The 25,527-nt window shown below is 37.0% G+C and overlaps 1 protein-coding gene across 1 annotated transcript in view; it reads right to left on the bottom strand.

Moving 5' to 3' along the window:
* The window catches only part of LOC103801405 (chromodomain-helicase-DNA-binding protein 9-like), a gene marked incomplete at its 5' end in the record, with an annotated part of 52,816 nt that extends 28,279 nt beyond the window's left edge, over nucleotides 1-24,537 (bottom strand). Inside the window, 13 exon segments of the mRNA XM_009073819.1 lie at nucleotide 1; nucleotides 4-88; nucleotides 958-1,134; nucleotides 2,223-2,466; nucleotides 3,629-3,750; nucleotides 6,162-6,299; nucleotides 7,582-7,668; nucleotides 8,090-8,207; nucleotides 9,590-9,645; nucleotides 9,734-9,802; nucleotides 10,954-11,103; nucleotides 14,210-14,321; nucleotides 24,200-24,537. The exon segment at nucleotide 1 is cut by the window's left edge and continues 43 nt beyond it. Of these exon segments, the coding sequence (XP_009072067.1) occupies nucleotide 1; nucleotides 4-88; nucleotides 958-1,134; nucleotides 2,223-2,466; nucleotides 3,629-3,750; nucleotides 6,162-6,299; nucleotides 7,582-7,668; nucleotides 8,090-8,207; nucleotides 9,590-9,645; nucleotides 9,734-9,802; nucleotides 10,954-11,103; nucleotides 14,210-14,321; nucleotides 24,200-24,537 (1,697 nt within the window).
* Nucleotides 24,538-25,527: the final 990 nt, after the last annotated feature.

Below are 25,527 nucleotides of genomic sequence, written 5' to 3'. Positions count from 1 at the left end.
AACGCAGTGGTTCAAGAAAATGAAGGAGGCTGAATAATTCTTCTACTGTGTTCTGCAGTGGGGTGCCTGTTAACAGCACTTTATGCTCCTAGAAAAGAAAACAAAATTTACATAACCTTATCTGCACATATTTGCCAAAAACTTTTGTGCTAAGTCTGAGCATCATAACCTGAAAATACCAGTTGTGTGTCACTAAGTACACACAGGTAATACAAATAAAAAGACTTATCAAGAACACCAATAAGGATTTTCTACTTGCTTTTCTTTAAATTCTCTCTTCCTACATCTGTAATGAAGAAATGACTGAACACTTCAACTTTGCCTGGAATATTCACACATTTATAATCCTCCCTCTCTATAGTGCAGAAGATAGAAACTAAGCATGTATCAGAAAAAATTAAGATGATTCCTGAGAACATACAGCAAAGTAATAATGAAGTCATTAAAAAATGTAGAACTAAGTCATGATGCATCTTCTACTAATGCAGCAAAAGCTTCAAGATACATGACAGTATCTACTTTTAAAAATCTTGCATTGTATCCAATAAAATCTTAACTATGTGACAATGTCTGTTTAAAATTCTAGAACTTGCTTGCTTTTACTATCAAACAACTTGCTTAAAATACTTTCTAGGTTTTTAAAAAATTATTTACTGCACAACATACTGCACAAAAACTAAGCAAATTTTAAATGAAATTTTCATCCTAATCAAAACAAACTATAGGATAGTATCAACAGAAATAGATTCCATTTACAGTTAGAACTTGCCACATTTTACTTAATCAAAAATCCACAAGCATCAGCTATCAAAACCATGTATGTTTGAACAGTATAGGGACTAGTTATCCCCAAGAAAAACTGCTCGAGAGGCTTGGCATGCAACACAAATTTGTTACATATTCTCATACCATACTGAACTAAAAGTAAAACTCAAACAGAGAACAGTAGTTACTCACGAGGTTCATTAATTTTAGTCCCTCCAAGAGTTTGCAATTCTTGTTCTTCAATCTGTGAGCTTCATCAATGATAACACATCGCCACTCGATGGCATTCAGCTCTGGACACCCACCAAGAATCATTTCAAAAGTTGTGATAATGGCCTGGAACCTGTAGGTGCCTCGAACAATACGTCCCTGGAGAGTCATCAACACACAAAAGTTGTTGTGTTACTTCTCATCTACTCAATTCACAGATTTTGTTGCTGAAATTATGTCAAGAGTCAGACATCAGATTTTACATCATGAATTGCTCTGTCACCCCACACAGATTTATTAGGTCTCTCTAACTCACTAATTAATACTACTACCCAAATCCAATATTTTCAAGCCAAAAGTAAAATTTTAACCCCTTTTAAATGGCAGATATAACCACCTAACAGGACTGTTTCAAAAGGTTCATGTAGATAAAAATCACATTTTTAACCCTGGGAAAATCTAAAAAACTGACAGGAAAAATCCTAAAATCAAGCAATCAAAATATATTATGTTAATACAGTTACCAGTCATACAGTAAGTAACCAAAATATCACCTGAGAATTGAATGAAAACTTTTAACCCAGCCAACTCCACTGATCTGGCAAAGGGAATATCTAAGGCCTTCAAGTGAGGCAATAACAACTCACTAGAGAAACAAGATGTCATTTTAATATTTAGCACTCCTTAAAATTTTTCAGATTTTATCAATTTTGTAGAAATGCCATGCTAACTTAAAAACATTGTTTATTTATGCAGAAAATACAGAAAAGGCAAAAAAACCCTTTTTAGATAGTCAGATTTCAAGATTTCATCGTGACATTTAATGTTATTTATTTCAGACTGAAAAACAAACTGTACACACAGCTAGTTAGCAGCAGCAAAAGGAAATCAACAGCTACATAAAGGTAACAGAGCTTAATCAGTGGATTTTTTTTCTCTCTGCTCTTCAAATTCAGGACCCAACTGCAACCATCTGTGTACACTTTAATCTCCACAAGAGTATCAGCGTCACTGCTATTCAATTGCAAAATTACTCAGCACAGCAAAACAACACACACATCTTGCTGCAAACACTTCCACTGAATTTACTCAGTGAGCATCTGTTGAAGATGCTCATATGTAGCATCACGGAATGTCAAATGACTCTCACCAAGACAAACGCACAGATAATGTAAAGTACACTTTTCATTACTGCTATCTGAAACAGATTTGGGGTAAGTGATTGCACAGGAGTGATGTTACAGTACCTGGGAGTCCCTGAAGTACATCTCATACTGCTGAATCATCTGCCTGCTGATCATGCTGCCGTGATACACCACCACGTTAAGGTCAGTCCACGTGCGGAATTCTCTTTCCCAGTTTGTGATCGTGGACAGTGGAGCTATGATCAGGAAAGGTCCTCTGATACCAGTCAGGAGGATTTCATAGAGGAATGTAATGGACTGAATGGTTTTGCCAAGACCCATTTCATCTGCTAAAATGCAATTTCGTCTGAAAGGAAAAAATATTTGTTACCAGCATCAAAAAAGGCAGAGACACGAAAGCTGTTACTCAAATGGACAGTTTATAAAACCAGAGCTCAAATATAGCAGTTTACAACAACATTGAAAACTGAGGCAATGTAAAAAGCTCCTTGCAAACATTCCCTGGTTATGGTGAAAGAATGCTTAGTACACAAAACCACAAGCTTTGCACCATGTTTAGCACTGGCAAAACCTGAGAATGGAATGTTCCATGAAGTTCTCCTAGAAAAATATTCCAAATATATTCTTTTGAGACTTCATCTGCCCTAATTAAAGGAATTCAAATTAAGCAGATTTCCTACACGCACATTCACCTTGACAAAACCGCTAGAAATTAATGAAGTTTCCCTGTGAGTCACAGATGTATCCCAGCTACACTCACACTAAAGGAGTGCATTATAGCATCCCTTCTTGACTCCAAAACTGAGACAGATGCACATAACCAAATTACTCCATGAAGTACCACTCTGTGCTCCCCCTCAGCCAAACCTTCTAGCCCTCTTCTCTGTCTGCAGATGCTCTCAGCTCTGTACTGCTTGAGTGAGAATTAAAAGCACATTTTCTTTTGCAGCTCACGAACCTGCATGGCAAAACACTGTGCCTGCTGACATTAATCCCTACAAAGGATATGCAACTGATAGTTTGGAAATGCAGCAAGAAGATTCATGAACAGAAATTCAACTTAGATATAGAGAAAACATATCATTCTAGAATAAAAATCTTGAAAGCAATTATATTCCTGACCATACCTCATAGCATTAATGAACAAAAGTTAACTTTGGCTTACAATACAGATTTCTAGCAATCATTTTGAAAGATGCAAAGTGTTTGTTTCCCAGTTTCAAAAGTTCTGAAAACTTGCACTTTGGTGTAAGTTGCTTTTGTTTTAATTTCCTCATAGCCACTGAAAATTTATTTTAAGTTAGGTTTTATTATTTTAATATTGTTATTCTTTCTGAGAAACACATACTTGCATACCCAAAGGGAGAGAAAATTGTTCCAGTTACACCCTTCTAGCTATAAGCAGCAAAGTTGCAGTAAATTTAGTTGAAAGTGTGTTCATCCCCAGTAACAGTGATTCACTCCATATGCTTTAGAAAGCTACATTAAAAAATATTCCATGCATATACCTATTGTACCAGTTGAACAGGAGCCAGTTAAGTCCTTCCAGTTGATATTCCCTGAGCTGATTGCCATTTTTATATTCCCTGGACTGTTCTATCTTCTTCCAGGAGTTTGGAGGTGGTCGGTCCTTTAAGGGAAAGATTAATACACGTGCAAATTGGTACATGCTTTATTTTCCCAAAATATCTAAACCCACTATTTTCAGAGCGTATCAATTTAGATTCAGAATGTTATTATTCAGCCTCAAAAGTGGGAAGGTGTCAATGCTCAGATCACTAGTCTGCAAAACTCTGAAATGTTTATTTATTTGTCTATATGAATCACAACATTTAAATTAACTTAAGAGTACATTACAATAAAATCAAGCAACTAGTTTCTAAAACTAAGAATACAAATATTTGGGCACTGGTAATTCGACACACTAATTCATTTATATGATAAACTTCAAGACTACATGAAGCTTTGCTTGGGCAGTTTTAAGGACAGCTAGCTGTCCTTCAACAGAGTATTGAGGATGGCCAACATTCCTGAAGTCTCAATAACTCTGGATGCTGATGCTGTCCTCCTTCAAGCTGTCTGGGCATCTACAAAGAGTTCCTGTGATCTTGCTCTTTCCTTTCCACACTTGCCCTGGTCACTGCTGATCCCTTCATCTCACACCTAGCCAGGTCAGGAAGCCAAGACCAAGAGGACAAACAAGTTCAGTTCCCTGAATGGATTTCACTGAGGTATCAGATGAAAGACAGCACCAGCATGCAGAGGATCATAATACAAAGGACATGACAAAACAGACTAACAGTATCAAGGTATATCATCTTAACGTCCCTAGCAAGCTGAAGGAAAGTTGAAGATGCTACATGTAAAAATCTTTCCTTTCCACACTTGCCCTGGTCACTGCTGATCCCTTCATCTCACACCTAGCCAGGTCAGGAAGCCAAGACCAAGAGGACAAACAAGTTCAGTTCCCTGAATGGATTTCACTGAGGTATCAGATGAAAGACAGCACCAGCATGCAGAGGATCATAATACAAAGGACATGACAAGACAGACTAACAGTATCAAGGTATATCATCTTAACGTCCCTAGCAAGCTGAAGGAAAGTTGAAGACGCTACATGTAAAAATATGTATGTATACACACTAGTTCCCACACCTGGAGCCCCAACAGCCTGGCCTTCAGCTTAGCAGGCAACTTAGTAGTGAAATCATGATGGTTTTGACTGATATTAGGTAGGATTTCAGCAGAAAAACCCTCTCTTCTGATAATTTCTGCATCCCAACATGGACAAACTCAGACATTCAAGTGAAATCATTTCAGTAAGAGCTTTTCTGATCAGCTGTATACCTCCCCCCCCACCCCCCTCCTTTTCTGAGTATTTCTAAAAGCTGCATTCACTCTATAGACACATGGCCTTATCTGGCAGCTCTGAATTTTAGATTTGAATTTTACATCTCTTTATTGCCAGCGTCAGCATCACCTGACACCAGGTCTGGGAGCAGCAGGAGCTGTCCCTCCCCAGCAGCTGTGGTTCCTCCCCTCACCCACAAGCTGCCATCTGTCCACTCCCCCACACCCAGAGCAGCCACACTCCTGCAGTCAGCAAATAATTCCTTAGAGCTGCTGGGAGCCTGGAGCAAAAAATACTTGTTGCTGATGCTAAGATGACTGTCAGTTGTACAGTTGCGCTTTAATCATCTTTTTCTCTCAAAACCAAATATGGTAACAGAGGTAGAAAAGCTCTTCTTCCCACATGCCAAAATGTCAGGATTTTAAATAAATACTATAAATACGAACTCGATATAATATGAAGATGTTAATCGTGACTCCTGTCATTATCTGTAGATGGAAAAAACCAATAAAATAAAGCCCAAAGCCTACAAATTAGAACCCTGGGCATATTTGGTTATGTAAAATAAATAAATTAGAACAAGTGTTGTACTACACCACGCAGGACACATGTCCTACTCTGACAATGACATACAGGACTTTAAATAGAACTATTTGGCTTTCTCTGCTCTAGGAGACAGAAGATAGATAAAGATAAAACACATTTCCTTATTACATGTGTTTTTCTGCCTTTCAGCTTAGCCCTTTAATGACAAGAAGAAAAATAAAAGCAGGAAGTAATTACAGAATGTGTTTGACACATCTCATTTGCCAATCTCCTTCAGTGCTGAAGCACATGACTTCACTCTGTTCTCTCCATCAGAGGATGCTAATACTTCATTCTGGTTCCTCCTCATCTTAAAGGTGCTCAGATGGTGTGATAACCAGTTTCAGCATGTGGCTCAGTTAGCTCAGAAAGTCACATTACTGCACAATTTTTCCGAAGCAAAAATTATTTTTTTTTAGGAGTAACAACTTCGATGAGAATATTTATTTATGCCTGCCTGAATATCTGATTATTCCTAGGTAACAAGGCACACAGATCTTTTACCCAGAACATCAATAAGCCTTATGTTTTAACACAGAAGCATAAAGTTGGGAAAACCAAATCAAATTTGCCAAGACAGACAAGTAAATTAGATATAATTTTACCAATCTCCTTGAGTCAGGCCTGGAAGCTTGCAATTGTTCAAATTCTTCTATTTTTGCTTGATCTACATCTTCTTTCAGCTCCCACGTACTGTCTTCATATGGCAACGAACACCATTTTACTAAATAGTAAATAACAGGCTGCAGAAGAAAATTCTGAATGTTATCAGTTTTTAATTTAGTATACAGACTGTTAATATGCCTTACTATTTGAGTAGCTTGCTTACATGAGAGCTGGAAACAAAAGCAAATTTCTGATACTTTTTGATATGTTCAGTGTAGATTCCTGTTAGCCTACTTAGCCTTAGCTTCTCAGACTCCGCCACTTGTTGTTGGCCCCTGGAGTACTTTTCAATCCCACTTACCCACAAGTAAATCTTAGTCTTAGGGAAGATAAATTATGATATTTGTGAAAATGGGGTGCTGTGGCAAAAAAAAACTACAGAGCTGCTACCCAGAACATTTCCTCCACTCTCCAAATAAAGAGCTTTAGAGAGTTCCAAAGCCAGAGGTCTTCCCAAAGAGACAGAGAGCTGAACAGATTTGCTGGGCAATATAGGCAAAAATCTAGGAAAAGTCTCAAAAGATGGAACCAAAGCAGATTATCTTATTTAGATTCAGTAAATAAATGTTTAAAAACCAAAGAGTCATCTTTCAAGAAGTTGAGGGAATGTCTTATGACAGCACATTTTTTCTGAAAGTGTAATGATGACAAATCTGCTGCATACAATGAAAAGTCATTTCAACCCTCAGCCTTGCTTCAGGAAGATTAATGCAGAAATCACTGGGTCAAAGTCTGCTCATTTTGCTTTGTACCAGACCAGAATAAGGATCATAGTATTCCAATAGCCTTAGCCAACAACTTTGCCAGTCTTTGTTCTCCACTTGTCTCAGACTCTTTCTGAATGTCGTCAATTTAATTGCTTAATTTGCTTTTCTTAATTTTTTTTTTCTCTCTTGTTTTTATTCTGGAATAGCTTTGCAGAAGAGGTACTTCAAGTTAAAAAAAGTTTTGACAAATACAGAGGGAAAGGTCCACTGGTGGCTATCAAAACACTTCTCAATCACTGGCTGCCTGAAGCTTTTATTAGCAGTGACCCCTTGCCACTATCAAGACAGACAGGAGAGTTTCTGGGAACAGCTTTTTGATGGAACTCACAAGGCAATAATTAAACCTCACACTTAAGTCAGTGAATACCTAAGCTTTGCCTACTAGGACTTATTAATACTAATAAAAATATAAGCCATTGAATGTTCATGTCTCTTTCGAAATCTATGGCTACCAGAGGAAAATATTGCCATGGCTCAAAAATATTAATAAAACTCAAAATCATTGAAGTGTTCCCCTGAAATCTGATAAAATTACTGTTATCAAACACTGCTTGGAGGTGTATCTTCTTGACTTGCTTTAAGATATATTTACCTCACCAGTGTCTTTATCTTCACAAAGAGAGACCTCTAATACCCGGTCTACTTCAACATAGTCAGGATTGAAAGGTTCCTCTTCCATCTGCAGTGCAAGATTAATTAAATCAGTAGGAGCAAAAGAACTGCTATATGCCAATACTTGGTCTTATTGCAAAATAAAAAAGAATTTGGTATTGGAAAACTATTAAGGCTTTTGCACACACCTTAAAATTCACACCACCCCGCTCAGCACAACACCTTTTTTCTTTTTTTTTTTTTCATTACCCCTTCGAAGTAGTTACTCAAGCAATTCCAATTTTTAGCCATGTAAGTCAGGTTAGTTCAGTGACTCCAGAAGATTTGCTCTTAAAATTATGTTAAACAACCAACCCCCTGCTGCAACCAAAACCCCAACGGCTCATTTTAACTTCTTAACAATCAGATGTTGTATTTAAAATCAAACTATTAATCACAATTTTACAAGGGGGGGAAAAAAGCTTAATTAATTTATATTGTATACTCACATCTGCAAAAAAGTGAGCTCGTTGTGCTTGCCTTAGTTTGAATCTCTTGATTTTCTGCTGGATTCTTTTATCCTTTAAAAGCTGTTGTTCTGTGGCCCACTCACAGTGGAGATATGAGCTAAAATCACCGAGATTGACATTAACACATCAGTGAAAGCAAAAGCTTACTCTCCATTTTTAACACACAGCAAAAATAATGTATTTTATAAACCAGAATTTCATTCAAAAAACATTTTCTTGTGTAAGACAGAATCCTCTGTAAAGATCAAAGATTTATTCCTCCAAACAACTATCTCACAGCATCTAGTTTAGGCAGCGTTTTTGGGCCAGAATCCAAACAACTCTATGGATTCACAAATTTCTTTCACGTGTCCTAAGAAGAGAAATAAACTCATTTCAAGTGAGCTTAAAAAAAGTGAAGTTAAAATCTGACACTTCTATCAAAGTACCCAGAGATATAAATTACTTCATATATTGGATCTAATTTTTTTTCCAGGTACTTCCTGTGAACATCTCTTCCCAGGTACTGCTGAATTACACAGCTCAGTTCACTAAAAGGTCAGTGAGGAATCCATAGCATCAGACTGGGATTGCAGAGAAGCATTAAATAATAGTCACAGGAATGAGGAACCATAAGCACCAGTACCTACAGAAGTACATATATTTCTTTCTCACACCCCCTTTTTAGTGTATTTTCATCACTTTTTAAGCTTTCTAAAGATATGCAAGAAATAAAGCAGGGATTACTCATTCTTGAATGAAAAGAGACTTCACCCTTTGAAAAACACAAGAGACAAATGATCTCCAGCAACACATGAATCCAATCCAGATTCTCAAAAAAATGACACCTCTTAGCAAAAATCTGACTAAATTGTTCACATCTGGAAAATTTAAAACATGCTTTTTCGATTTCAAACACAAAACAATGCATTTTCAGCATCAAGAATTAAGTAGTGACAGGAAGACAGGTATGAAATTTAAAATAATAAAATATGGGAAAAAGGTCTTTTTCTTCCTCAGTCTTATTTCCTGCTTTTGATGTGAAATCATTTCTATCATTAGAAGTTGTCTTTTTCCTTTTTGAAACAGTAACACTGACTACTACATCAACCTCTCCTAAATGTTTGACACTATAAATCTAATCTACGTTCATGAAACAGCTCTGATTTAAATTCATGACATTAAAATTTGCCTCAGGCATGTAGTCCCTGCTGATTTAATAACTATATCTTCGCTAAAAAATTCCGTTCTTTGGCAAAAAAAGGCTGTCAGCTTATTGGGCAGTGCTGGTTTCACAATACTGGTAATTTCAAAATTATTATTATTATCAATGAAATGCATATCCCTAGCAATTTAGAGATTAAATTGGTGAAGAAAAATCTCAAATGATCACAAAATCTGGTTATAAGTGACCTTCAAACAACACAAAACTTGAGTACATGAACATGGTACTTAGCAGTGCAGTCATCACATCGGACAAAACAATTTTTTTACACTTACTAGTTCTTGTATTTTACAAAAAACTCCTCTGTGTCTACTGTCATCCCAGCAGATATCTAGGAAAGGAAATGCAAGGAAAATGTAAAAAGACAGATGCAAATCCCTTTTTCAAATAAACAATTTTATTCAATGACAATCACTTACTTCTTTCTTTATTACCCTGGAGGATAAGATTTTATCTACAATTGCTGCATCTTCTTCACTTGGATTCTCCTACAAATGCAGGAAAACAATAACATTATTAAACTGCAGTGATTGACCTCTCTTCAAACTGATCAGGCTTAAAACCTTCAACCACAAGAACAACAACAATAAAGGGAAATTTGGCCTCTACCAGTAGCATTCCCTTACAGCCTGGGAGCAAAATTTAACATCCAGGTCTCTATCCATGCCAAAGTACAGTAAGTCTGCCACTTCCCAAGAGTATCAGATGCAATGCTCACCTGCCAAAAGCACTTACAGTGCAGCACTAGTGATTGTGATGCTTTCCAGACACAGCCTCACTGTGAATGCTCTGCTGAGTTAAACTGATGCACTGGACTTACCCACGATTTCATAATACAGAAACAGAGAAATAAGAACTGTGACAGGCAGGTAAAAAATAAAAAAAAAGAAAAGAAACCCAGAATGTGACAAATTGAATAGATTCACACAGGTAACAAACATGCTGTGGAATCAGGCTGAGAAAGTCACGTCTGGGAATTCCAGCAGGGCTCAGGTGTGACACGCATGGGATTACATGGCTCTGCCAAGGCTGCAGCTGTGGTTCCAGAGATAAAGAGGCAACCTGTAAAAGCTGCTTGCAATAAAAAAATCACATTCCCTCTTGTCTGATTTGTTCGAAATTATACTATCCTTCTCCTTCCCTGACAACTTCTGGCACTCTTTCAAGCACCTCACAAACACCTTTTTCCTCTTTCTTTCCTGCCACTCTATTTACACACAATGGTTCAACAATAAGTTTGAGCCCCAGAGCCAGGGCAAGTTAAACAGTGAAGTGCAAACCTGAAGGGCCTGGGGAGGAAGGAGGAATATCCTTTTTTAATATCTCAGTAATCAAGAGATGCCTCAATTAATTTTCATACTTCTGAAAGTCATGATAACATTCTCACAGACCTTCTTCATATGCATATACATCACTTGAGATGTACTCAGTCTTATTCTTATTAATTTCAATTAAGTCAACAAATGTTTGTAACAGAAAAAAAATTGTAAGAAGCCATTTCTTGCAGTTTTTAAGACCTGAGCAAAATGTCACACAAAACTATAGCTTAGTAATAATAATGTATTCCAAGTTATAAGTTTTATTCACTGAACTACTGGAGACAAAGTTTTCACTACAGACCAAGCCAGTTTTTACTTACCACAAATAACTGTAAAGGCTGTTCATCAGGTAAAGGGGCAGAATTCTTTTTGATTTTTACAGAAACTTTAGCTGCTTCTTCTTCTGATTGTTTCCCCTCTCCTTCTTCAGCATATTTTTTCCTTTTAACTTGACGATTTGATCTTCTCTTCTGCATGCAAGTGAAAGGAAAAAATAAAATAAATAAATAAATAAATAAATAGAGGTTTTACCCCAAACTTCCCCTAACATGAACTGCATGTTTTGGGACACCGAGCAATACTTTAGCTGTAGCTAAAACCAAAGGTAAACATCTGATATAAAACATGAAATATGTGAATCACAAAGGTATGCTATTTACAATTGATTAAATATTTGTATTCTGTTTCATACAAACATTCGATATTTTTATTTTTAGAGCTCAAAAGGAAACACAAAACACTATTTTCAGGGCACAGGAGCAAAGCTGATACATAACAGATCTCCCATGAGATCAGTATTTCAATAGCAATTTCCTAATGCAGTCTGAGAGCAGTAAAACAGCAGCGTGTCCGATTCAACAACAGAGGGAAAGATACAAAATATGCTCAAGTATCTCTGCTGAACAACAGTGCTGTACAGAAAATCGTGAAGACTTTCACCAGACCATGTTGGTCAGATTGCTGATGAAGTCTGACCTAAAGTCTGTTGCTTTGTTAATGCCTTTACTTTCTCCTCCACCATAATCAAGCTGGTTTAACAGCAGTATTTGGCTTACTCTGCAGTTTCTTGCTCTAACCTTTCATTCTGGTTTCTGCAAGAATCTGAGGACAACAAGTTCCAGTTGGAAAAATAATGTTCAGTCTAAGAAAATAATTCCTTTGCATTCACAGTTCAAATGCTTAGATTATTAGGATATTGCATAACCTTTCCAACCCTCAGTACCAACATATGAGGCACTGCCTATTTAGCCGTAAGATTAATTTGCAAATTGGATTCACTGGCTAAAAATAGCAGTATCAAACTAGTTAGTAACATCTGACAACACTACAATCTGCTTTAGAGAGCTGATCATCACAAAAATAAAAATCAGCAATGTAAAACAGTCTCTACAAAACAAATTTATTGCACTGAGCTGCATGGAAATATTGGGTATTTTTGTGCAGGAAAATCCATTGCAGGTTGCAATGTTGCACTCAGTTGGGAGAACAAGAAACAAAACAAAAACCAAAATGTTGTGGTCACGCTGCCTTCTGCAGAGCAGATATTAAGTAACAGTAAGATTGCAGCACAGGCACTTTTCTTCCTGACTGTTAAATTCAGCCCCTGGTCTGGCTGGTATCTGGTAAAAGGCTTTAGCTATACTTTAACAACTTCTTTAGAGGCATTTTAGTCAGGTCAAGTAGTAACATATAGAGCAAAAGTCAAAGAATGGGCACCACCATTCCCGCTGAGAAGCTGCATATATGACACCATCAGCTTTCCACAATGATGTAGATTAACTATTCTTCAGTAAAAAGTGTGTACAAGGTGGGTTGTAAGCACAAAAATAAACTTCTAATTTAAACAGACACACTAATGTCACATTACAGTCCAATCAATAATCGTTTGCTGACAGAACTAGATTTTAAAAACACAACAACAGGTAATATGAGCAATGCAAAATTATGTAAGTGGCATTTTCAGTTCTCACTGTCTCTTCTTGAAGTATGAAGTGATTAACAAAACATTGACATATGTTCTCCAACACATTAATATAGAACTTGAGCTGTTTGGAAAAAAAACCTTTGTATTTTCCTGAGCTGAGAGCCACTGTTCTCAGCTCAACAAATGCTCTAAGACACAAAATAAACTAATACCACACATTTAAAACACAAAAAACCCCAACCAACTGTATTTAAGGAAGACACTTACTGTGAAACTAAGCATACAAAATGAATTAGGGGGAAAAAAAGACCTAAAATTGCCCCCCAGAGCTTAGAAACAGCTATTTGCAACAGAAATTAGAAACAGCTCTTTGAAAAGAAAATCATGAACATGTTCGAAAACTAAGGAGATAATGAATTAATGAAGTAAAGCAATTTATGTCTTTCCTGCTCTGCTTCTCCCCAGTTCCTTCCAAGATAACAGGGCAGTGCTGTGACATTCTGCAGCTCAAGTTTTTTCTCTCCCACACCTCCACATATCTACCCTTTGTTCCCTTCACACAGGAGCACACGATTTCATGGTACCCCCTGTCTATCCACACTAGAACTGAAGATGATCTTTGTCATGCTAAAAATCAAATAGAACAAAAAAAACCCAAACAAAAGCAATGAGAAAAAGAAACCAAGCAAGAAACAGTCTTCAGTTTTGTGTATTGTATCTGGTGGCTTATGTATAATTGTTTTTTGACAACTGTCATCAAACAATGTGATTAATTTTTACTCAAGAGCACCTTATTTTGAATATTTATTTCATCTCTGTGGATGAAATTGCCACAGGATAAAAACCTGTGCATTTCCAGCATCAAACCTTACTTTAATTGATATTACCCTAAAGCAAGAAGTTTATAATTCTGTTACTAACACACACGTAAATAGAATATAACCTCTTACCAACATTTCATGCTTCTTTGTGCACAGGTTTTGGAAATAATTAGCTATGCTACTATATATACCAGGGTAATCTATGCAAAAATTGCATAAACAAAGTTAAAGAGAGAGAGTCCTCAAGGGAATGACTTGACCACTGTAACTCTTCATCTGGAACTTCCTTCAGAAATATTCCACCAGCAACTAGAGCCTATCAGCATATTGATCCCTGCTCCCTTCAGATCCAACACTGCAGGAAGTCAATTCTTTTCAGTTTCTACAGAAGGAGAGCCAAGAAAAAAAACCACAGTAAAGCTCAAAACAAACCTCTGAAATGCTCTCAGAGAGCTTCAGTGGTAACTGTCCCTTCTATTAGGTGATTTCTGCCTTTTCTCACCAAGTCAGCCAAAATAAGGATCAGGTCTAACTGGCAGCTCAGTAGGTAAGTGCTTACAGTTTCAAATCCATAAACTTCTGTACTGAAATTAAACAGACACAAGCAAGGCACTGATGCCCCATTCTGGAAAGGGGATTCTAACCTGCAGGATTTTCTGATTTTCAACTGGAAAAAGCAGCTGATGACGTAAGGTTCTACTTAGGAGAGACACAGCCCTGGGAGAGTAACTGTCCCTGTGTCAAACAGAGCATAACATTTTGGAGAGAGGGGAAAGAAGACCTGTAGAAAGAACACACACAAATTCACAAGGAAAAATTCTGACTCCTTACCTGTGAGTCTTCATCTTTCAGTGGCCGCTGTGGAGTCTGCTTAGCATCAGACAATTCATCTGAAGATTCATTTTTTCTTTTCTGCTTCTTACCCAGTGTGATGATTAGCTTTCTGTTAGGAAAAAACCCCAACATGTCAGCGAATGCCATATACTAGTGTACATAACTTCAGGATTTAAAGTACACCACATCCACTAGCAATTCCCATACTCTTAATGTAGAACTTGGAAAGCAGCACTGCCTGAAAAATTAGTAACAGGTCTCAAAACAACAAGCTATGACTTTACAGTAGAAAGAACTGTTCACTAGTGCCAGTGAATTTCTCTACAGGCAAGCAGTTACCTTACTGCCACAAACTCCTCCACACCATACAGATTTAAAAATTTTAAATGAGTTAGAGAAATACAAAATCCAACATTTAAACCAAATGACAATGGTAAACTACACAAAGTTAGCAGAGACACCATCTCCAGATGACAACAGTAAATGACTTATAATAAACAATTTACCATGTAAAATGTATCTTTTCTTACTTTTACTCCAAAAAATTAGCTGTTGAGAACAATCTATAAATCACTCAGAGCTGTCTGACATGCAAAATCTGAATGGTTAAATAAGTCATTCCATGGTGAAAATAAGGGAATGCATGAATCCTTTTTGCCTATATGCAAAACTCAGTAGTTTTATCTGTAAGGAAACTTAGAACTTATCAGAATATGTTAAGGACAAATGCTGTGGTGAATAAAATAAACTCTACAGCAAAAGCACCAATTATTTCTTTGTTTGTATTGAGAGATTACACCACATACCATGACACCAATTAATCAATTTGTTTTTAACTAAAACATGTAACAACACTTGAAATGTGCCAAATACTCTTCTTTAAATATGTCTGCAGTGGCATAAATGCAGAATGATGACAAACTATCCAACAAAATCACAGACAAAGAGCTGTCCTAAAAATATGCATTTTGTATAGTCTGTAATCATTAGATTTCTGCAAGAGAAAATGAGGTAAGTGTTCCAGGATAAAAGCTGATTCTGCCATGTTACAAACAAATTAAGCATAAGACTTCAGTCTATATATAGACAAGTTATTTTACACAAAAATAGCATCCAATATATTGGTCACCTGAAAAAACTACTGTTGAGAAAATAATGGATGAAACACTTGTATCTCATTTGCTTCTCTTTGCAAGTGTCCAAATATGAGAACACACATTCATTTTACTATGCCCAAACTAACAGCACACACAGAAAATAAACATCTTAAATTACCAAAACACTTCGGAAAGTTCAAGCAACATGACTTACAAAAGATTCTAGGTATATATTTTAGGAAGCAATGAACATTTTCATTGGTTTTAAATACTGAATCACTTTGTTCAGTGGAAAGGTTAAAAAAACCCAAAACACCATAATTTTTTTTTTTACTTCTAGCACCAAGTGAACAGCAGTGGTGAATACACATAAATTACCAAAACACTTCGGAAAGTTCAAGCAACATGACTTACAAAAGATTCTAGGTATATATTTTAGGAAGCAATGAACATTTTCATTGGTTTTAAATACTGAATCACTTTGTTCAGTGGAAAGGTTAAAAAAACCCAAAACACCATAATTTTTTTTTTTACTTCTAGCACCAAGTGAACAGCAGTGGTGAATACACATTGAAATGATTTACTTCTAGCACCAAGTGAACAGCAGCGGTGAATACATGTTGAAATGAAGCTGCAGTCAGCATAATCACAGAGCTGTTTGTTCACAAGTAAATTCTGGTCCTTGGCTTTTCATTAGGTGTTCTCGGCTTAATTATTACTTAGAAAACATGTTTCATAATCACAGGAAATCATTTCAACAATGATCACAATGGTTTTCCTCCTGTTTTCAAGGTTAGTTTGGTGTCTCTTCCCCCCCTCCTTTTTGAGCTCTGATTAGGATTCTTCTGGGGGTTTTTTTGGGTTTGGGGGGGTTTTGGCTTTTTTTTTAAGCCTGTTGGATTCTCGGGTATTTGTCCAACATGACTCTTTCAGGTGATGGACTTGGATAAATTCTTTCATTTTTAGCTCACTTTGTTACATAGAATGTAAGTGTGACATTGCACCTGTCAGTTAATATGTCAAATTAGCTAATATACTCCGAAGTGATGCAGACAAGGCATACTGTGATTGACCTTCTGAGCTTGTTTTTAAATGGAATTGCGGATACCAAAATTTAACATTAATTTAATGGGAAACCTGATAAACTTATGAGTGAGAATTTCTTGGAAGGTCATTCATGAAACTGGAACTATCCCACCAAGTTTGCACCTTTAGAGTCTGGAAAAATAGGAACAAGTACCATACGTGCTTGCCCTGCTCCTAAAATTCTTCCCATTGCATCTCCTTCTGACTACTTGAGGAGAGGCTCCTAGGCTTGATGGAACTCTGGTCTGGTCTCCACTAGGTACACACTCTTCTACACTTCGTCTGGATGTTATTAAGGGCAATGAACTGTGCTGATCTGTACCTGTCCCTTGCTCATCGTTTCACTGAAACAACTGGACACAGAGCATATTCAATTCACAGTGAAATCACATATGATTTGTAAATTTTTTATTTTTTTCTGACCAATAAATGAGATGCCAAGTCTTCTCTTTGATTTCAGATAAAGGCACTAAAGGCCTGATGCATGTATGGCATAGAGAGACAACTGTGAACGGGACACGTTTTGATTTTTAAATGAACAACAAGACTACTAACAATGAAGATAAAGGATAACTAAATCTTCTTTTATTAAGTAAATGCTGAGATATAAATCAAGCTGGAAGAGGTCTCTGGAGGACCTGGTCCCTGCTCAAAGCCAACTTCAGAGTTCTTTTATGTTGCTCAGTCCAGTTAAGTTCTACTTATCTCCAAGGCTGACACCTGGTAGGTACCTGGCAACCTAGTCCAAATTTTGATCCCTTTGATGCTCATAAATGCATGTTGCTATGTTAAGCTTTTGTATCTGTGCAACCACAGCTCATTCCCTTCATGCACTACTGCCTAGTATTTTAGGTTCACTTTCCTTTTGTGTTCAAGAACCACAGTATTAAGGGATGTGGCGTTTGCTATGGGTTGTAGAGGTACCCACTGAACAGCAGAGGATTCTAAGGACCTTCTGGTTTAGAACGTGGGGTTATTTTGTGATTAGACTGCTCTAGCTACATCCTTCCTTGCACATTTGTTCCTCTCCTTCTCTGTAGTTGTACTCCCTGTGTTCACCTCTTGCTCTGCTCCTGCAACCTTGACATGATATTCCATTCTGTCAGCTCTCGTGTCTTGCCTTGAGCTTGTATTCCCTACCCCCAGTACTTCTCTTCGCAAGCATCTCCCTGAAATTTTCTTAACATCTTCCCTACATGTTGCAGATCAGAATGTTTCCTCCTCTACACGACTCTGGAGCCAACGAGAGGAATAAATGCAGAGTTTCATTTCTTTCTGATCCAGTGCCCAGCATCACAGTGTTCCCTGCTATCAGAAGTTGCTGAATGACAGTATGGTGCTCAAGTCATGCATTCCTATCAGTAAAAATGCAATCTGCTCATATTTTGGCCAAAAACTTCTAAAAAAATCTGCTACGTGAAAACAATGATTTTCAGAAGCTTGTAAACGGGATCACTTCTGTGAAATTTTTTCATTGAGAGAGCAAGTTCTCTTGCCAGTTTATAAATTTCTGCATGAAAGCATAAAGATCCTTGGCTAAAATCCCTTTTTCCACCCCGAAACAAACTGTTCTGAACAGAAACTATCTATTATGTTTCTATGAAAAGTTAACAGCACACTGTAGACACAGAATAATTAATATCAGTAGACTCTACTCCAATTTCACTTTCTCTTGCCTTTCTAAATTTCAAATTATCTTATTATGTAACATCTAGAAATACGTCAACAATGAGACATTGTAGGTTTCCTCAGTATGTATTTCCTTCTTCTCTAGCTACAGACTGAAGATGTTGAGAAACTTATACCAAATGGAAAAACTTTAAAAGCCATCTCATTAGCCAATACTCCTTCTGATCCTTAGCACAAGGCTTCTAACACGGTTTAGAGTCACAAAACTGTGAGACAAAGTATCAGCAGTACCACCAGAGCCACTATTTGAGGAGCATTGCAAGTTCTTTCTAATAAATTAAGACCCAGTAAGAACCTGCTCCATTCCCCTTCTGTTTGATCACAGAGAATGTGATGGAAACGTTGTCAGCACTTTGAACAGCTTTAAAATGATAAACAGTTTTCAAAGCCTTCCAAAGAGTGAACATGAGGAACTATTAAAGAGGATAGAGACAAAAAGGTGGCAAATATGTATTAGACATGCCAGGAATAATGAGTATAGCTGTCCTTCAATGCCTTTAATACATCGTTTAACTTCCATTTTTCCAAAACCAAAAAACCACCAAGTAACTAATTATTAGTGTCCAAAGCCACGTCCCAGATATTTCAACTCATAGCCAAAGCACTTCATTATACTACTAAGAACAAAACTCCTGTGTTACCAGCAGTTTTAGTATTTCTTTATCACCAAGAACTTAGCTAAAAATATAAAGTAAATATTTCCTGCACAAGACAGTGTATCCTCTTGGAATGACAGTTAAACCACTGGTATAAAATCAGTTTATCCTACCCTTTTAGCATATGTTTAATAAATAATACTAACACATTAATAATAGCCACTGTCTCCCTTCTCCAGTTATATTTCAAATTTATAACTTTTGGATTGTGCACAGATTTTTAAAACACTCCTTTAGTCCTTTCGCAACCATCAGTTATTTCAAGCTCATACAACACTGAAATTATAATGCAAATTAAAAACCAAGTGTTTAGTTATTTATTAGGTAAGACCACACTATTTTGTATTCATATAGTTTGTAGTTGAAACTTTCAATTGTGTTAGTTAGGCCCAACTTATTCATTAAAACTAGAATCAGGGAACAGAGCAAACTTCACCAGGGAGTCACAGAGCAGTGCATGCAAAGATATCCCAGAACGATGATCAAAGCTGGAATTTATGTGACATTTTAATCATTACAGAAGTTAATGATCTTTACAGATCTAAGAGAACTAAAAGATTCATTGAGCATCCCTTCCTTTTGACCACAGATCTCTTTACCAAAATTTCCTGTGCTTGCTCGAAACACTAAGACGACTCACAGCATTTTGCTCCTAGGAAATTAGAGTTCTAGGTATGTACCCCTAAATGATACAGGATCAGCATTAACAGGTGAATCACTTCCTCTCCACCCCCTCCCCAAGTCTCCTGTTGCTAGCTGAGTTTACAAGTGTTTCAAACCATCCTACTAGCACCATATCAACAAGCAAACAAAGATTATCTGTCAGAGTCTTGGGCCCTAAAAATGCTCAGCGTTGTAAACAGTATTTGTGAGACCTATTTCAAGGCTCAAGGCAATGAGAACATTTACTCCTCCGAGTAGTGAGCAGGATCACATACCAGTTGCTGGATTCATTACTAAGTCATTTAAGGGTTAATAATCAAACTCCACCAATGTTCTTTCTGCACATGAAACAATACAGCCATTTCTGATAACAGGAAACAGATTTTAACTTGGGGACTACCACCCTGGCTCAAACTTCAGCTAATTGAGTTGTTAGGATATGGGGGATTTATTTATTTAAGCTATGCAGTGGTTTAAATAATACCTAAATGCACTCTACTGATATTGTCCTTTACATCACCAATGCAGAGCTGCTGCTTTTCATCAGGGCCGTGATATTTAATTTTATGTTTGAGTAGGTGGGAATACGTTGAGAGCTATAAAACCTAAATGCCAATCTACTTTTTTGAACAACAGAATGTTCACAAATTCATAATTCTTCATATCAAGTGGTAAAAAGTAGACTTTTTGGTTTAACTATGCATCACCTTAGATGGAAGAAGCAGAATCAGTTACAAAAAGCTTATAAATGGAAACCAGTTCTATGCAAAAACACGAAGGGTTTAAATAGATTCCTAAACGTCAGTGCACCTTGGTAAATAGCCAGGATATGAAAAAGTGGGTCTGAAATGAAATTGTACAGTAAATTTTAAAGAATTAACTTAAGCAGTAATCAATGCAGAAAGCAAATCGGTTACTTAATGTGGTAACACTAAATATATTATACATGCATTCTCCTAATAATTTCTGTCATACCCTTACAATGTTCTTGGTAATAATATAATTTAGTCATTTATCTTCACCAATGCTTATGGCACAGAAACCTTACTTAACCACCGAATCCAGTTCTAAGCCACTGGACTAAAATTAATAGGTATTATGTCTTTGACTACTAAAAACCTTCACCCTCACCTTTAGAAACTACAGCCTGCTCAGGAAGTCACTGCCAGCAATTTTTAACTAGCAATGATAAATTGGAAAGAATCACACTATAATTTTTTTCTGTACACGTACATCTCAGAGGAATCACTAAGGAAAATATAAACAGTTAAAGAAGCTACCAAACACATACTGAATGTGCTTGAATAACAAGGAAAAAAAGACTGTTCAAACACCATCCTGACCCCTAAATCTAGGCACAGAAGTTAAAACTCATCCTGATCCGAGATGAGGACCAGCCAATTTCAGTAACAGCTATATTGTACTACATGTAAGAGCACCTTTTTTTAAACCTGATGGCTACCAGGCAATTTTACCAAGGTCTGTTCAGCAACTACTGTTCCAGCTCCACCACAGCAGCAATACAGAGTGTATAATTTTCACAGACAACTGTAACTCTGAAAATCTTCGAGCAAGACAGGACATGCTACACAGACAGAACTTTTGTAAGATGTCAGCCAAGTCTGTGATCACAATCTAAATGAGAGTTTGCTGCTGGAGTCCTGGACTAGTGAAGGTACAAATGTGATCATGCTGAACAGGCTGTTTGCTGCCAGCAGAGATGGGAAAGACCAGATTAAAACCATTTCTCAAACATTTATTAAAAATTTTTTTTAAAAATCAATATTTTTGTTAGAGTTTCAGCTCTTTCAGATCCTATTAGCCTGCAGATCAAACAGGAATCACCCAAACCATGTGTATGACTTCAGTTCTTCTCAAACACACAACTCTGCACCACCTCCTGCATAGGTCTGGCACTCTGAATCCAAACTGAATCAGCCTATTTAACAGTTCCTGCAAGTTCAATGTCTTTGCTACAGAAAATGCTGAATGAAAAGAAATATATTCATCAGGAATGGTCATAACATAGTGGAATTCCTTCTAAAATGGAACAGCAGATGCATCTAAATAAATTCACCACCACTCTGAGTATTTATCTTCTTCTTTTTTTAACTGTAACCCTTTCCTGGCTCTAAGGTTTCACTCATGGTTTTATTGCTTGTAGAAAAATTAGATGATAACAGTTTATAACAGTTGGAAATGGTTTGTTTATCTTTTTAAAACATGAGGGGACTCCAGGTTTTATTTTCTGCTTTAATGCTAGGAATGCCATACAGACAACTTGGCTACTGTTTTAAGTTTTTCTCCTTATTGATTAAAAAACAAAGTATTTATTCATGTAAATTTAAACAGATCTCCAAGATCCTTCTTTCCAATTAAAAAAAACCCCAAGTGAGATCTTCCCCTTCTTGCCTTTTAAAGGTATTACTTCAGCATGGTAAAATTTTCTCCCAAGATTCAGTCAGAGTTTGTTTTATTTTAAGGTAACGAGAAAATCAATGGAGCAACCCACACACATAAAAACCAAATCCTATTTTGACATAACAGAAATTTCCAGGATGTGCTTAGATTCATTAAGAAATGTTTTCTCAAGAACGGAAGATAAGAAGAAACCTTTACAAGAGTTGTTTAGCCTTCTAAAACCCTTATTAGTTTTCTAATTTTAGTTTTCTCCAAATAAAAGGAATTTTAGTACTTGCATAATTTTTTTAACATCTTTGAAAAGACAACTATAGAAAAGAGAGGCTGGGAAGATTATTCCTTTTAAAAAAATCAAGGCCTTCTTGCAATTACTGCTCTGCAAAACCACTGCGGCATATTCTTTGCTCAACAGTTATTTTATGTATTAATATCAATAATACAAAATTGTGCTAATTCCACATAACACATTAATCTGGACATAAAAAGGAAATCTGTCCAGGCCTCAAAGCATTGGATTTGCTGCTGTCCATCTAAATACACAGGAATTGTGCAAAGTCTCCCATCTGTGCCTCTAGAAGACTCTTCACTGCTCTCAATGAGGAATTGAGTGCACAGTCTTTAGGTATGTGTCCCACGTAGCTAAAGCAGGACCTGGCAGCAGCATGATTAAGTTAACAGAGTGCTACTGGGGCATTAGCTGATTAAACTGGTAACTAATGGGGAGGCAAACCTTCAGAGCTCAATGCAAATTATGAAACACTGGCCATGCTTAATTAAATGGGAGTTTCTCTAGAGCTTGAATGTACGTGGGATCAAGCACAAATATCATGGTTAAAAACACAGTTTGAGAAACTTCTCTTTCTCAACTGACACTGTCTGATGAAATCCTGAAAACTGACCCTAAATGTGCAAAGCAAAGCATTTCATGAAGACAAAACTGAATGCAGAATTATAAATGGAAGTTAACAGTTTATCTCTTTTTTTGTTTGTTTGTTTCAAACCAGTACAAATATTATGGTAACTATCTGGTATGTTGTAAATATCATATTTTGGCAGGTTTTGTCAGTTATCCAAAGGAATCAGTAAAAGGCACTTCAAGCACAAATCACAAAGCTCCATGAAACTGACACCAGCCAAACAGCAGTGAATAAGTTTCCTGGTAGGACAGACACACAAATGTTTGTTATAGAACATGAGTAAAGTCAGAAAGACAAAAGTGAAATCAACTTTGCAAGTACACATCAAAAATCAGTTTAATCAGATGGAGAAAAAAGGAAAAGGAAGCACTATCCTGTGTGCTTTAGAGCAGCATTTCATATGCCAACCCACAGACCAGAAAAAAATTAATACCATGAAAGCCATGCTAAGAATCAAGTTGAGTATACAGCAGTAACCTTCATACTGTAGGATTACTCAAAGTTGTTTACTTCAAACATGTAAGAAAAGCACTGATCTCTAGGGGAGAAAAAAAAAGGCACAAGCAGAGAAATGGGTTGATTAAAAGAACATTCATTTCTGCTCCATACGTGAGAATACACATATGCATATGAGACATTTGAATTTGGAGAGATGTGCCAGTTAATATTTCTGTTACCACAAAAAGAGCATGGATTTGAAAAACAGAACTTAGGCTGTAGCTCAGGTTTCCATTTCAAGTTCTGACACATTTAACATGGGAAATCAGACACTTCCCTTTCAAAGTATACAGGTAACAGAGGATAGCTCTGGAGTCAGAAGCTGTGCCACCTACTGAACCCCTGGAGCATCCTAACACCTAATGTCTTCTGAAAGCTCCTTACCCCAAGCTATCCTCCCAGCCTGACCCAGCTGAGTCTGCAAAATTTTTAAGAGGGCAGATTAAATTGATATGACTGAAGACTAAGAAGTGCTTGGAATATAATTTTTCCAATATGCACTTTACTTTTGATACATATGATATCTGTGAGAATATTCTCTTGCTCAGAAGTTCATTAATGTTCCAGTTTCTCCCTGTGCAGTTTATCATACATGCTGTATTAAAGCTACATGCCAAAATTGATAAAGACAGCATTCATAACACAGAAAAACTTCATCTGGAGTCAAAACTGATCACAACACTAGATGAAAGGTACTTGGGTCTATGCTTCAAAGTGAGTATAGAATATTTTAGAGCATGTATTTAAAATAACTTGTTTCTAAAGGACAGTCCTACATTCATTTTATCTGAAGAGAAAACAGAGCATTCTTGTTCCTGAATGAGTGAGTCCACACATGGACTTAATCAGGAAGAATTTTGTGTAGGCAGTGGAGAACATTTTATTATCAGTAAGCAGTTTTCATTTTAATCAAGGATTTACAGTCTGAAGAGAAGACAGATAACATTATAATCTACTTACCCAATTTTTGTTTTCTCTTTAATTTTGGATGAGGAACCAGTTTTCGGCTTTTTGCTCTCCTTGTCCTTTGGTTTGGATTTAACTTTCCTACCCTTCTTTTCCTCTTTTCCTTCAGCAGAAACACTGGGGAAGTTTTCAGGGCTCATTACTCGTGGAATGTTTCTCTCTCCTCTCTCTTTTGCTTTTGCAATTGCTTCAGATATTATGCGATTTGCCTTCTCTTGTTTACTTTCCGAGTCTGTTTTTTTCTTCTGCTTCTTTTCAGACATTGCCCTCACCTGGGTATTCTGCAACTTAGTATATGATCCTGAACCATCTGTCTTCTTGGAGGAAGGAGGCTGTGGCAAGAGACAAAAAGTAAACAAAAAGCCCTTTATTTTAAAAACATAAAGGAAAAGTGCAAACATCTTTCATATGAATATGCATTTTTAAAAAGTTTAACTGGCAGGGCCTCATGAGGACACAAAAAAAAAGGATTAATTCAGTTTATACCACAGAATAGCGTGGGTTTGAGAATAACTACATCAGTTGTGGGTTTTAAACAACCAATCCACGTACTGAAAGTCAGTTAAAAAATGTCCTTCTAAAATTCTCTCAGCCTTCTCTCCACCTCTGTAATTAAACGAATGAATCCTTAACCTTTCCAGCATTCCCATACATTTAGCACACACCTCCAACATCTCCAGTAAAAAAAACTGAAACAGCAAAAAGCTCCCGAAGGTAACAGCATCAGTCTTGATCCTTTGGCCGGACACCAGAGCCACAGCTCCCTTAGAGCAGATGAATGAGCTACAAGGACTAACTCGGTGATAAACAGAGCAGATGCTCGAACAACACCAAGATTAAAAACCAAACAAAAGATAAAACCAAAACTAGAATCACACATCTCTATGTGCATAACAAGATCGGAAACCAGCGTTTCCTTTATTCAGATGAACATACGGTCAGTGCCTTAGCTCGAACATGGAACTTGTTTTTATTTTCCTGTTTTTAGCGCCCGCGAATTGTTTACGCTCCGAGCGCAGCGCTGGGCGGAGCAGCCTCTCCTGAAGCAGCCAGAAGACATGTTTTCGCTTTCCTCCCCTCCCCCTTCCCCTGCGAGGAATGGAACCAACGGGGCCCGGTGACCATCAACGCAAAAGGGAAAACGCATCCAAAAAAAAAAAAAAAAAAACACAACAACCCAGCAGATAACACTTCGGCTAAGCTTCTCACCCGCGAATGCGCCTCTGCTTAGGAAAGGAAGGGAAGGCAGCGGCAGAGATTTCCAAACCCATTCTGCGGGCAGACCCCGCGCGCTTCCTGGGACACATGCTCTACCCGCGGTG

Source organism: Acanthisitta chloris, unplaced genomic scaffold (genome assembly GCF_000695815.1).
Source record: "Acanthisitta chloris isolate BGI_N310 unplaced genomic scaffold, ASM69581v1 scaffold4664, whole genome shotgun sequence".
NCBI lineage: Eukaryota > Metazoa > Chordata > Aves > Passeriformes > Acanthisittidae > Acanthisitta > Acanthisitta chloris.
This window is presented reverse-complemented; position numbering and strand designations above follow the sequence as displayed.